The sequence below is a fragment of the Delphinus delphis genome, chromosome 2 (genome assembly GCF_949987515.2).
Source record: "Delphinus delphis chromosome 2, mDelDel1.2, whole genome shotgun sequence".
NCBI classification, from domain to species: domain Eukaryota; kingdom Metazoa; phylum Chordata; class Mammalia; order Artiodactyla; family Delphinidae; genus Delphinus; species Delphinus delphis.
The window spans coordinates 88229640-88243472 of record NC_082684.1 but is presented as its reverse complement, the minus strand read 5'-3'; the positions used below and the strand labels follow the sequence as shown (position 1 = coordinate 88243472).

General features: G+C 40.7%; 1 protein-coding gene across 1 annotated transcript in view; it reads right to left on the bottom strand.

Annotated features, from left to right (window-relative positions):
* SORD (sorbitol dehydrogenase) overlaps positions 1-314 on the bottom strand; it is a 35870-nt gene extending 35556 nt beyond the window's left edge. Inside the window, exon 1 of the mRNA XM_060005159.1 lies at positions 33-314. Within this exon, the coding sequence (XP_059861142.1) occupies positions 33-314 (282 nt within the window). The remainder of the gene's footprint in view (positions 1-32) is intronic.
* Between the last annotated feature and the right edge of the window lie 13519 nt (positions 315-13833).

Here is a 13833-nt window from a genome sequence, read left to right as displayed (position 1 = left end):
GGCAAGACTTCCCACTCCCATTCCAGTTTTACCAAGCGCAGGTCTCCGGGTCCGTGTACCACCAGGGAGAGGTTCTCGGGCTTGGCCGCCGCCATGTCGCTCTCTACCTCTTGGGTCCGCCGAGGCTGCAATCCGCAGCTCTTGAGGTGGTTCGGTTGGCGACCCCGTGCAGAGCTGGGGATAAGGGGCGGTAGGCTGGGCTTTGCCTGGGAGCGCGCGCCCGGCCCGGGGCGGGGTTTCCTAGTCCCTGACAGCCGGGGCGGGGCTTGCGTGGAGGGGCGGGGCGGGGCGGGACTGCCCTGCTCCCTCCCCATGGCAAGCCAGGGAAGGGCGTGGGGTGGGGGATTGGGGGTAGGGGATTGGGAGAGGGGGGCCGGGGGCTGGGGAGGAGGGGGTAAGGAGGGGTAGAGAGTGTAGGGAGGGAGTAGGGAGTGGGTGGGGAGGGGTAGGGAGGGGTGGCAAAGGCCAACCCAGATCCACCTGCACTGTTTGTCTGTCTCACATCCAAGGGGTCCAATCTGCCCTGAAAGTAGTCTGCAGAGGCAACCCCCCCCAGACCAGAGTTCTGAAACTTTAGCTGCAGAATAAGGGGGATGGGCAATGTGGGGCAGTTTCTCAGGACCAGCACCGAGATTTTGATGCAGTAAAGTCTAGTCGCAGCTGAGGCCTGAGGGTCAGTATTATTAGCATTGATAATGCTGAGGCTGCAGGTGGGGCACGGTCTACAAGTGGGAAACAGGCCCTGCATTGATGCAGTGTCCATGTTGGCCCCATGTCCCCAGCATCCACAAAGTGCCTGGCACCAGAAGTGAATGAACGAGTTGGTGCGTCATCCCACAGGCCTGACACATCAGTGTAAAGGAGCTGTGAAATGAAATCTGTGAGCCACTTTCTCTTAACCAGCTCTGCTTCTTATATTAGAAGCAGGATTTCTGCCCAGATTTTTTCTTGAAGCCTCTCTCCCCTTCAACAAATAGTGAAGTTTTACTCTAAGGGGAGTGAGCTACCCTCTAGAAAGGCCTAAGTCTGCAAAGGCCCCACCCTCCTTTTCAGACTTTGAAGACAGTGTAGGGATTTCATTCCCTACAGCCTTTCCTCCTCCTCCAGACACTCTACCAGATCCTCTGACCTCCTCCTGGACACTTTCCCCAGCACCTCATTCCTTGAAGATGTCTCAGTGCGGCACCTACTGCAGGCCTCACATATGGGACACAGCCTGTATTTTCACCAGTACTCATTCCTTCTGAAGATGCACTGGAAGACCACTGAGGCTAAGGCCTCATATCTTTCTTTCTTTTCTTTTTTTTTAATATTTTATTTATTTATTTACTTATTTGGCTGCCCCGGGTCTTAGTTTCAGCATGTGGGATCTTTAGTCACGGTATGTGAACTCTTAGTTGCAGCATATGGGATCTAGTTTCCTGACCAGGTATCGAAACCGGGACCCCTGCACTGGAAGCACAGAGTCTTAGCCACTGGACCACCAGGGAAGTCCCAGGCCTCATTTCTTAAACAGAACCTGGTAAAGTGTTCTGTACAGTGTAGGATCTCAAAAACAAAATTGTTTTTTGGATGATGAACATGGATCAAGCTCTGGAATGCCAATAACGACAAAAAGGGAAGTGGCGGGGGGAGCGGGGGCGTATTACAAGGTATAACAGGCAGTGGGATGGATTTTGCAGGGGACTTGCAGAGTTAGTCCTGTTTTTGCTTTGAGACACCTCCCACAAGGTGTGGCTGTGCTTGGCTTGTTCCCCAGGTTGTTCCTGCACTCAGCTCCTGAGCAGGCCTCGGAGAGATGACTGACTAGGAGTTGCCTGCCTTCGCTCATGCACCTGAATTTAAAATTCAGCCTCCCCTCCTTGTCTTGAGGAGTTTCATCACAGTCTCCCAGAATGTGTTTCCAATGAAAACTGAAGATGGAGAAAGCCCCAGGAATGGCTTAAGAGCTGAGGACTACTTGAAGTAGACACTTCTTGAGTTTTAAATTAAGAAAACAGAACACCAGAACCAAAGCAAGAGTCACTAAAATAATGACACAACTGCCACACTTGGAGTGGTATTTGTTTTCTCCTGAGCAATAGGACTTTGAAACTCTCTTGAAGGTTGTTGGCTGAGGACCAAGAGATTTGGAAGGGCAGGAGATACCTTCAAAAATATATTCTATGACTAGGGCCCTTTATAGAAAAATTAACATGGTGAGTTGATAAGGATTCTTAAGAAACTGACATTTTTAAAACAAAAAAGCAAGTTGTTATTATAGTATTTAAACTTGTGATATTTCTACATAATTTCCTAACAGAGACCAGCATCCACAATGGTGAGCAACAGGTTTTTTAGGCATTTTACTGAATAAGGGATAAAATGCTGGCTTTGCCTTTGCTGGTGGCCTGCTTAGCACAGCTTCTCTGGGCTTCTGCCTAACTTTCCCAAACAGTACGGCACTTTTAGGCACTCTCTCCACTGAATATAACTTCAACAACTTGTCAGTAAAATTCTGCTGTGAAAACGTATTTGGAATTTAAAAATTAAATCACAGGATGCATATCTTCTGGGGGCACATATCCAGAAAAAGGGACACATTAGCCCACGGAACATCCTATCACTGATACAGGGTTACTTCAGATCTGGAATTTTACACAGTATACCAACAAGAAAAATCAGTGTGCTAAGGCGCCTTAGTGTTCCAAAGATCAGAACAGTTATAAAACTCTGATTTCCGGATTTCTCCATTTGGTCATCAACTATTCAATTACTCAAACCTGGCTATTTATAACAAAAGAAAGAAAGAAACAACAACAACAACAAAAAACCAAAAAGAAACCATGAGGTTTCCTGCAGACCTTGGAAATAAGGTTACCAATGAGAGTAAAACTAGTAAAATCCATATGTAATGGATGAGATTAATGGGCTTCCCCAAGGAACTAGTAATATACCTGCCATTAGCAGATCTCAAGAAAGGATTAAGAAGGGTTAGAAAAAGGAACTAAGAGGGCAGGAATTTTAATCTAGAACTATCCAGGGGAGAGAGGCGCTTGGTGGTAGTGGTGGCCGTGCTGCTGGCACAGAAGAGTGCAAGCAAGCGGACGTGGAGTTAAAGGTTACTCCCACATGTCAGCTGAGGATGATAACTTGGACTTAGACAAATGGTAGAAGTAGAGATGGAGTGAAGAGGATAGATTTATTTTTGAGGTAGGTTCCATGGGACTTGGTAGGGGATTGGCTTATAGAAGTTGAGGAGAATGTAGTGGAAAGGTCTACTCTCAGATTTCTGACATGATTAACTGGAGGGATGAGATATAATTATCTGATATAGACAGCACTGAGGGAGGAGAAGGTTTGGGAGAAAGATCAGGCAGGTAATTTTGGATAGGCCAAGTTTGAGATGCCTATGAGACATCCAGGTGAAATGACCACGTGATATAAGGGCATGTTTAATATAAGGGTCTGGGAAAGTCTAGGCTTGAAAAGTCTAGACTAAATTTGGAATCACTGATATATAGACTATATTTAAAGCAATAAGAGAAACGAGGTAACATAGTGAGAGGGTGTAGCATGAAAAAAGAGACAGCTCAGGTCTAAGTTTTGAGCATCCAACACTGAGGGATGAGGAAAAGAAAGAGGGACCAGCAAAGGATCCTGAGAATTAGTGAAGCCCTAATAGGAAAAGGCAGTGTTTTAAGAAGGAAGTGGCCAACTGTTGAATACTTACGAGAAGTCAAGGTAGAAACCAAAAAATATCTCGTGGATTTAGCAACAAGGAAGTTATTGGTGATCATGGAAAATGGTTTTAGTGCAAAGATGGGAATAGGAGCCATAATAGGTTGGGATCATTCATCCATTCATTCAGTAAATATGTAATAAATATCTACGACATGCCAGGTACAAGGTGTTCGGGAGACAATGAACAAGACAAACACAATCCCCACTTCAGGGAGGGGAAGCTATTAAATAGATAATCACATAAGTAATGACTCATCCATAATAATGGTAAAAGCTATGAAGAAAAAGGTAAGCATACCACAAAAGTGTGTAACAGGGAAACTCAGTCTAGCTTGAAAGCAAGGAAAGTTTGCTCCAAGACAGTGATGTATAAGCTGTACTTGAAAGAATTAGGTAGTCACAGCAGTGAGACAAAGGAGAGAGTGTATATTCCCTGCTGAAGGAACCACACACATGGAATCCTCAAGGGGGAGGAGACCATCATTAAATGTCAGCAGTGGGGGAGGGCCACATTGAGCAAGGGGACCCAACCCAGGGGTATATATAGGTCTTCCAGTGTTTCACATTGTTAAAAATGCAGAAGTGCAAGAAGAAATGTGAGAATGTCTGTGGCTGAAGACCTCAGGGAAAAAGCTGGAAAATTATACTTCTCTAAGGCGAGGAGTTCACTTTAAGGTACAAAGTCCATTTTGCAGCAAGAACAGGGAGCATAGCTTAGTGGTGGAAGCTCCAGAACTGGTTTGGTTCTGAGAATCAGAGAAGATGGGTTGAATAAGGAATCCTGTTGACAAGGAGGCAATGGGAAAGAACTGGTAGGTTCTGTTATAAACATCTCAACAGCTGCCTATCTTTGTGGCTGGGAGAAGTAGGAGCTAAAAGAGCTCTTATAGACAATCTGGGTCATAGGGGAAATTCCTGTTAGCCTAGAACTTAGCCTTGTCCTCTTCCTTCATGTCATGTCTACAAATAGCTGGTCAGGAATAATTTACTTCATTCAGAAATTACTTATCCATAAAGGATTGTAATAGGAACTATACAAACATCATACAGGAAAAAAGGAAAGGGAAAAAATGAAAAGAACATTCACCAGAAAAATATTGTTGGGGGGCAAATGAAACTTGTGATAGAAGAGTTTGTCATAAAACTGAGGGCATCTAATGTGGACATACTACACACTGGAGGTAAGGAGGGGGTAAATGAGGGGGTGGCAGCTTGAGTGGGATGAGAAGGGCATCCTCACAGGGGAGTGGTAGTAACATGGAGTGTCAAAGCCCTAGAAAGGTGAGGAGGAGTCCATCTGGGGGGAGCACAGCTCAGGGTGAGGTGAGGGAGACTTAGTATGATGAAGAGGATGACCATGAGGAGGAACCAGTGTGGGGTGTGGGAGCCTGGGTAAGTTGGGGACAGCATGTGCTTTGGTGAGGGGGCAAATAAGTAAATATATCAAGGATGATGGGAGCAAGGTTTCACTGTTAGAGAAGGAAGTTACAAGTATGGAAAGAGAGGGAATTCCCTGGAGGTCCAGTGGTTAGGACTCTGGGCTTTCACTGCTGAGGGCACAGGTTCAGTCCCTGGTTGGGGAGCTAAGATCCCGCAAGCCGTGTGGCGTGGCCAAAAAAACAACAACAAAAACAAATACAGAAAGAGAGAAAAACAGAATGAACCCTGTGTGGTGTTGGATAAAATTGAAGAGATCAGTGTGAACTTATGGTTTTCAATACAGACAGACAAATAAATATAAATATCTGTATGTGTACACACACACTCCATAGTTCTGTCTACTGAAAGAGCTTGGGAACAGTGATACTCAACAGCAAAAAGCACATGTAACACCAAATCTTGGCTTCTAAATACCATTCTCCACTAACAGAAACTAGGTCTCCTTGAAGAAATGACTTAATCTAGGGCTGAGAAAGGAAAAGTATGCTGAGAAAGGAACATACAGGATGAACCTGTGAACTTGTTGTGGCAGAAATTAAGGAAGTATTCCAAGAATGATGAAATATATTAAAGGTCACAGAAGCCAGACTGAAGACACTTCTACTGGTCAAATTAGAGAAAAATTGAGCATAAAAATAAATAATAATAGTAACAGATCATAACCCATTGAATAAAATAGGAAACCACAAGTCCATAATGATAAAAATTAACACTTTGAAAGTTTGACAAAGAATGGGTAGTTACATAATCCAAAGCACTTACCCACAAAGTGTTAATTAATTATACAGGGAAAAGAGTAACTTTATAATGGAGAAGACTGGCATATATCACCTTAATCAAGTGATCAAAGTTGGTACCATAAGGAATGGGGCAAATTGCAATTCTGTACCACTTGATAGGACACAATGAGAAGAAAACATTAGTAGTAGCATTACTACTGAGATATTCATGCCCAAAATGCATGAAATGAATCTAATAATGAGAAAGCATTAGACAAGACCAAACTAAGCAACATCCTACAATAACTGGTCTTTAATCTTTAAACATGTCAATGTCATGGAAGTCAAAGAAAGCCTGAGGAAATATTTCAGACTGAGGGAAACTAAAAAGATATGCCACTTAAATGCAACACAGGATTCTGAATTGGATCCTTTTGCTATAAAGGACATTATTGGGACAACTGGTAAAATCTGAATGAGGTCTGAGGGTTGGCTGATAGTAATACTATATATCAATGTTAATATCCTAATTTTGAGGGGGCATCATGTTGGCAATTTATACTCCATGGGTTAGGAAATAAAGTACTTTGTATTGTACTTGTAACTTTTCCAGAAATAAAAATTTAAAAATAAAGATGAAGGGAAATTTAATAATGCACTTGCCTTTATAAGAAAACAGCATAAAGCAGAGATGAAAAGCTCAGGGAAGCAATCCTGAAATATTAGAAAGAAATGAAATGTGAGCTGGAAGACCTCAGGAAGGAAAGTAGAATAAAACAAGAACATAAATTAAAAAAAAAAAAAGAAAGAAAGCAAAATTGGAAGTATCACAAAGGAGAAAGACCCTGCCAAAAACACAGCAAAGGACATAGAGGACAGGATTGAGGACAGTAAGCAAAATGAAATGGAAATGAGAAGTTTAAAGGGATTAAAGCTTAAATGATAGATATGAAAGATAGGCAAAAGAGATCCAATAGTTGCATAATGGATTTCCTGATAAAGAAAACCAAAATAACAGAACAGAAAATCATTTCAATGTATAATTCAAGAATATGTTCCAAAAATAAAAGAACATTTGAATCTACAAAGATCACACCATATCCAAGTTAAAGTTAACATGGAAAGGTCAACTCTGAGAAGCAGTTACTTGGTCTCACAGATAAAGAAAGAATCCTTTTGCACCTAGGCAAATAATCAAGTCATTTAAAAGGGGGGAAAAATTCAGGCTTAGCTTAGACATTTCCATAGAAATATTCATTGCTAGAAGCAATGCCTAGGAAGTCCTCAAGGAAAGTAAGTGTCGCCCATATATTTTATACCCAGCCAACTGTGGTTTACCCAAAAAGGCATAGTGAGACACTTTTGAACATGCAAGAACTCAAGAAATATTGTTTCCATGAGCCTTTCTTGAAGTAACTACTAGAAGATGAACTTAAGCCAACCGAGTGATGAATGAGAAAACTATGGCAAAAAGAAAAGGGCTATAGAGGGCAGGAGAAGGAGAAGAAAAGAAAATATACTAATTTCAGGGACTTCCCTGGTGGTCCAGTGGTTAAGAATCTGCCTTCTAATGCAGGGGACATGGGTTTGATCCCTGGTCAGGGAACTAAGATCCCACATGCCACGGGGCAACTAAGCCCACACGCCACAAATAGAGAGTCTGCACGCCACAACTATTGAGCCTGTGCTCTTTGGACCCCACATGCCACAACAAGAGAGAAGCCCACGTGCCACAACAAACAGCCTACACACCACAACAAAAAAAGATCCTGCATGCTGCACTGAAGATCACATGTGCTGCAACTAAGACCTGATGCAGCCAAATAAATAATAAAATAAATTAATTAAAAAAAAAGAAAATATACTAATTTTATTATTTGTTCAAATTAGGGAATTGATAAAATAATGACTAAGAAATGAAGATTAGGTGTATAAGTTATAAAGACACCCACTGAAACAAAAATATAAGCTTTCCAAATTTTCAGAAAAATAAAAACACATACCACATTTTCAGAGTTTTTAAAGAATCTATGAATAGAAGGCGTCATATCAAATAATGTGACAGAACTAAGACTAACTATATGTCAATTTGATAAATATAAATGGACCAAAATAATTTACTAAAATAAAAGAAATTTACTGAATCAAAGCAAAATCCAATTTTATTCCATATACAAGGGATCCAAAACAAAATAATTTAGAAATCTTTGCAATTGCAAACAAGAAGAAAGCAGAGGTTGTAATTTTAACATCAGGCAAGGTTAACATCAGGACAAACAGGTGTTAAAGGTGACAAATAATAGTCATTTATAATGATAAAGAATGCAATTCACATTAAGTTTACAAAGTTATGAATATATGTACCAAAAAATATAGCATCAACATGAATATTAATTAAATCATAAAACCACAGGATATACAAGGAAAAACAGAAACACAGTAGTAGGAGCCTTAAAGACTTTGGTCTAAAATGCATAGTTAATAACATAGATAACATTTTCTAAAAGAAAATACACTTTCCTTTAAGTATCTATGAATAATTCACAAAAACTGACCATATATTAGACCAAAAAGAAAATCTGTGTAAAGTACAAATGGTACAAATAGTATAGATAACATTTTCCAAACACAGGCAATAAAAAAAGAGGGAACCCTTTCTAATTTGTTTTATGAGGCCAGCATAACCTTAATACCCAAATCAGACAAGGACATTACAAGAAAGGAAAATTACAGGCCAATCTCTCTCATAAATATAGATGCAAAAATACTGAACAAAATATTAGCAAATTTAATTTCAATAATACATTAAAAGCATGTGTGGTTCTTAAAAGCTCAACATGAGTTGATATGCAGTCAGGTTTAAACCACTGTTTACGTGGTATAAGATGTTGTCACCAGGCAACATAATAGTAAATTTCCAATTGAAATGTCAGTTTGGAAGCTTGACTTTTCACAGTCATTTTTCATAGTTACTTCATATTATGTAGGAAGAGGCTGAACTTTGAAATCAGACTTATCTGCAATGGAGTCACAATTCTATAATTTACCAGTTATGTTATTTTGGACACGTTTGGACAAGTCCTAGAGTCAGTTTTTTCAGCTCTAAAATGAGAATAACACTACTCCATAATGATCATTTGTGGAATCAATGAGACAGTACTTATATGGACAGTATGTTGGGTTGACATCCCAGTGTATCCTCGAATTTAGGATAAAATCAATAAGATCCAGATAAAAGGGATGAGATCAGACACCAGGAGAAACGACACAGACAAAGGGATTATTTGTGAATGTGTAATAGATGAGTCTTACCCAGATCAAATTAAAGTGACATGGGTATACTGTCATTTCAGAAAAATAGGATGGGACTGGATTAGGTTAAATTTAAATCTAAATCAGTTACATAGTAATGTGAGAAGAAAAAAAAATGTGCCAGCAGAAGGGGTACTTTGTTTCCAAAAACACCCTAGAAAGATAGTTTCCTGACCTGAAAGTATGAGGAGCCAGTCTCTATAGATGGGACAGCCCCATGACAGATGTAGAGGCATCAGGCCACAAAGCAGGCTGGCATCAGCCACTGGAACCATCCCCTCCCCCACTCCCTGGTTTCATGCTTCTGAAACCATCTTCTGGTGACGTTTTGACTTCCACACAGATTTGCCCACAGGAAGGGGAGGTACTGGTGAGCCAACAGTGTATCCAATCAACTCCCTTAGAGCTGTATGGGTGGAAATCTAAACATCCTAGACCAGGACCTTGTCCACCTCACTTCCCCTAGTGCCTTGGAGTTGCTGGTGAGGATACTTGGTTACTGTTTGTAGTTTCCATCTTTTCCTCCCACCCCAATCTACTCAAGTTACATGAAAATAAGGAGGGAAGAGGAGGCTTTGGTGATCCAGGTTTCTGGGGTGGCTGCTACATGATTCATCAAAGACAAGGTTGTGATGATGATTTTTCAGAGTTACCAAATACTAACCAGCCCTTACCCCTTCTGAAGGAAAACAGGATTATTAATTTTTATATGGTCACTGCTGGTTCCTTCTCTAATGTTTTAGATAAAAATCTTGTATTAACCAAGCTCTTTCTCCTTCTCATTGCCTAGTTCTAAGCCTCTCTTTTCTTCTCTTTCTTCATGTTTCATTATCTCCTGAGAATGCAGTTCCAACATCACATACTTCCATTACCTTTCTTCTCCTTCACACAGTGCTTTTCCCCACTGTCACTCAGAATACTTATCACGTTGATCTTGTGGATACCTCTTTCTTCATAGTTCATTTCCTGGTTTGACTGTCTTCTGTTGAACGATGTCCATCTCCTACCCAGCCCCATGCTATACTGAGTTAACCACAGTCCCAACATGCCAGAGCGACCAGAACATGCTGCATTAACAAAACACCATGTAGGACTTCCCTGGTGGTGTAGTGGTTAAGAATCTGCCTGCCAATGAAGGGGACACGGGTTCGGGCCCTGGTCCGGGAAGATCCCACATGCCACGGAACAACTAAGCCCATGCGCCACAACTACTGAAGCCCACGTGCCTAGAGCCCATGCTCTGCAACGAGAAGCCACTGCAATGAGAAGCCCGCACACCACAACGAAGAGTAGCCCCTGCTCACTGCAAGTACAGAAAGCCTGACGCAACAATGAAGACCCAACGCAGCCAAAAATAAATAAATTTATTTTTTACAAAACCACTATGTATTCTTCATAGAACAAAATGAGAAGATGTTTTCCTGAAGAGTGGTTGTTCTAATTTCTACATGTCCCAGACACCAATATACCTGCTGACTTTTAGAAGATGAAAATAAACTTCTCAGTTTCAACTCCCTCCATCACTATGTCAGCTTCTAAGGGTGGCACAATAAGGATGTAGATTTTGTTCTGTTTGATCAGTATTGTTTGCACTTAATTATCTTCATGGTCTCCAGCTTTAGCAGTTACATCAGCATTGATTTGTTTTCAGTACATGCAGAGCACCAACCACAAGACAAGGTGCATGACAGACTCCCTTGTCCTGAAAAAGATGACAGTCCATGGGGAAGGATCTCCCTTCCCCAAGAAAATATGCATCAACTCAAATGACTCAAATAGAAAAGTAGGCTGGAGCGTCACTGTTATTGCAAGAGGAGTAATAGAAATGCTCCTCAAAGCCAGCCTGTGATAGAAGCCAAGAACATGGGCTCTGGAGTTAGTCTCTTGCATTGGAATTCCACTTACCATTTGATTTTAGGAACTATATAAGCTCTCAAACCTCTTCTCTGTAAGATAGGGATAAATATAGTTTCTACCTCATAGGGTTGTACTGAGGATTAAATGAGGTAATACATTATGAAGTGCTTAGCACAGTAATAATAATAGCTAATGTTTCTTAAGCATTTACTTTATGCCAATGTGGCAGGCTGAATAATGGCCCCCAAATATATCCAGGTGCTAATCCCTGGAACCTGTGGATGTTACTTCATATGGCAAACAGACTTTGCAGATGTGATTAAACTGAGGATTTTGAGATGGGGGAAATTATCCTGGATTAAATTGGTAGACAGTAAATGTAATTGTAGGTGTCCTTAAGAGAGGGAAGTCGAGGGAGATTTTACCATCAGTGTGAGGACTGAAGCAATATGTTACACTGCTGGCTTTCAGAATGGAGGAATGTGCCACCAAAGATACAGCTCTAGATCCTGGAAAAGATGAGGGCATAGATTCTTCCATAGAGCCTCGGGAGGAAGTGTGGCATTGCAGACACCTTGATTTTGGCCCAGAGAAACTGATTTCATACTACTGACCTTCAGAACTGTAAGAGAATAAATGTGTGTTGGTGTTGGTGTTTTTTTCCAGCTTTATTGAGATGTAATTGGCATATAACACTGTGTAAGTTTAAGGTGTACAATGTGATGATTTGATACATGTTTATATTATGAGATGTTTACCACAATAGGGTTAATTCAGCTTTAGCTCATCCTTTAGCTCATATAATTACCATTTTGTTGTTGTTATAGTGAGAACATTAAAGCTCTACTCTCATAGCAACTTTCAAGTATACTTCAAGTTACTTGCTGTAGTCACCAAGCTGTATATTAAGATCTCCAAAACTTATTCATTTTGATTTGCATTATGTTTAATATGCTGTTGAATTTGGTTTGCTAGTATCTTGTTGAGAAGTTTTGCATCTATATTCATCTGGTCTGTAGGGGTATTGGTCTATAGGTTTCATATCCTGTAATGTCTTTTTTTTTTTCTTTCTTAATTTGTCCGTGCGGCTTGCGGGATCTTAGTTCCCCAACCAGGGATCGAACCTGGGCCCCGGGAGTGAAAGCCCAGAGTCCTAACCACTGGACCGCCAGGGAATTCCCTCCTGTAATGTCTTTATCTGGTTTTGACATCATAGTAATGTAAGCCTTGTAAAATGAGTTTGGAAGTGTACCCCCTTCTTCAAGTTTTTGGAAGATTTTGAGAAGGTTATTAATTCTTTTTTGAATGTTTGGAAGAATTCACCTGTGAAGCCATCTGGTCCTAGGCTTTTCTTTGTTGGGAGGTTTCGACTACTGATTCAGTTCCCTTACTTGTTATTGGTCTATTCAGATTTTCTATTTCTTCATAATTCAGACTTGGTAGATTGCATATTCCTAAGAATTTATCCATTTCTCCTAAGTTATCCAATTTGTTGGTGTATAATTTTTCATAGTAGTCTCTTATGATCCTTTGTATTTCTGTGGTATCAGTTGCAGTGTCTCATTTTCCTTTTATAGTTCAATTTATTTGAGTCCTCTCTCTTTTTTTCTCGGTAAATCTAGCTAAAGTTTTCTCAGTTTTGTTTATCCTTTTTTTTTTTTTTTTTGCTGCACTGCACAGCTTGTGGGATCTTAATTCCCTGACCAGGGGTTAAACCTGTGCCCTCAGCAGTGAAAGTGCATAGTCCTAACCAGTTGACCGCCAGGGAATTCCCAGTTATGTTTATCTTTTAAAATAAAAAACAACTCATTTTTGTTGATCTTTTCTATTGTTTTTCTATTCTCTATTTCACTTATTTCTGCTCTGATCTTTGTTATCTCCTTCCTTTTGCTAACTGTGGGTTTAGTTTGTTTTTCTTTTTCTAGTTCCTTGAGGTATAAAGTTAGATTGTTTATTTGAGATCTTTCTTTTTTCTTAATGTAGGCATTTATGCCTATAAACTTTCCTCTTTGCACTGCTTTTGCTGCATCTCATAAGTTTTGGCATTCTGTGTTTGTTTCAATTTATCTTTTGATTTCCCTTTTGATTTTATCTTTGACCCACTGGTTGTTCAGGACTCTTATTTAATTTCCATGTATTTGTGAATTTTCCAGTTTCCTCCTATTATTTCTAGTTTCATACCATTGCGGTTGGAAAAGATAGTTGGTATAGTTTCAGTCTTTTTTAGTTTGATGAGACTTGTTCTGTGACCTAATGTATGATCTTGGAGAATGTTCCAAGTGTGCTTGAAATGAATGTGCATTCTGTTGCTACTGGATGGATTGTTCTATACATGTCCTCTATGTTCACCTGGTCTAAAATATAGTTCAAGTCCAATGTTTCCTTATTGATTTTCTGTCTGAATGATCTATTTAAAAAATTTTTTTAATGTATTTTTGGCTGTGTTGGGTCTTCGTTGCTGTGCATGGGCTTTCTCTAGTTGCGGCAAGTGGCGGCTACTCTTTGTTGCGGTGCGCAGGCTTCTAATTGCGGTGGCTTCTCTTGTTGTGGAGCACGGGCTCTAGGTGCATGTGCTTCAGTAGTTGCAGAACACAGTCTCAGTAGCTGCGGCATGCAGGCCCCAGAGTGCACGGGCTTCAGTAGTTGCAGCATGTGGGCTCAGTATTTGTGGCTCATGGGCTCTAGAGCGCAGGCTCAGTAGTTGTGGCGCACAGGCTTAGTTGCTCTGCGGCATGTGGGATCTTCCTGGACCAGGGAGCGAACCCGTGTCCCCTGCATTGGC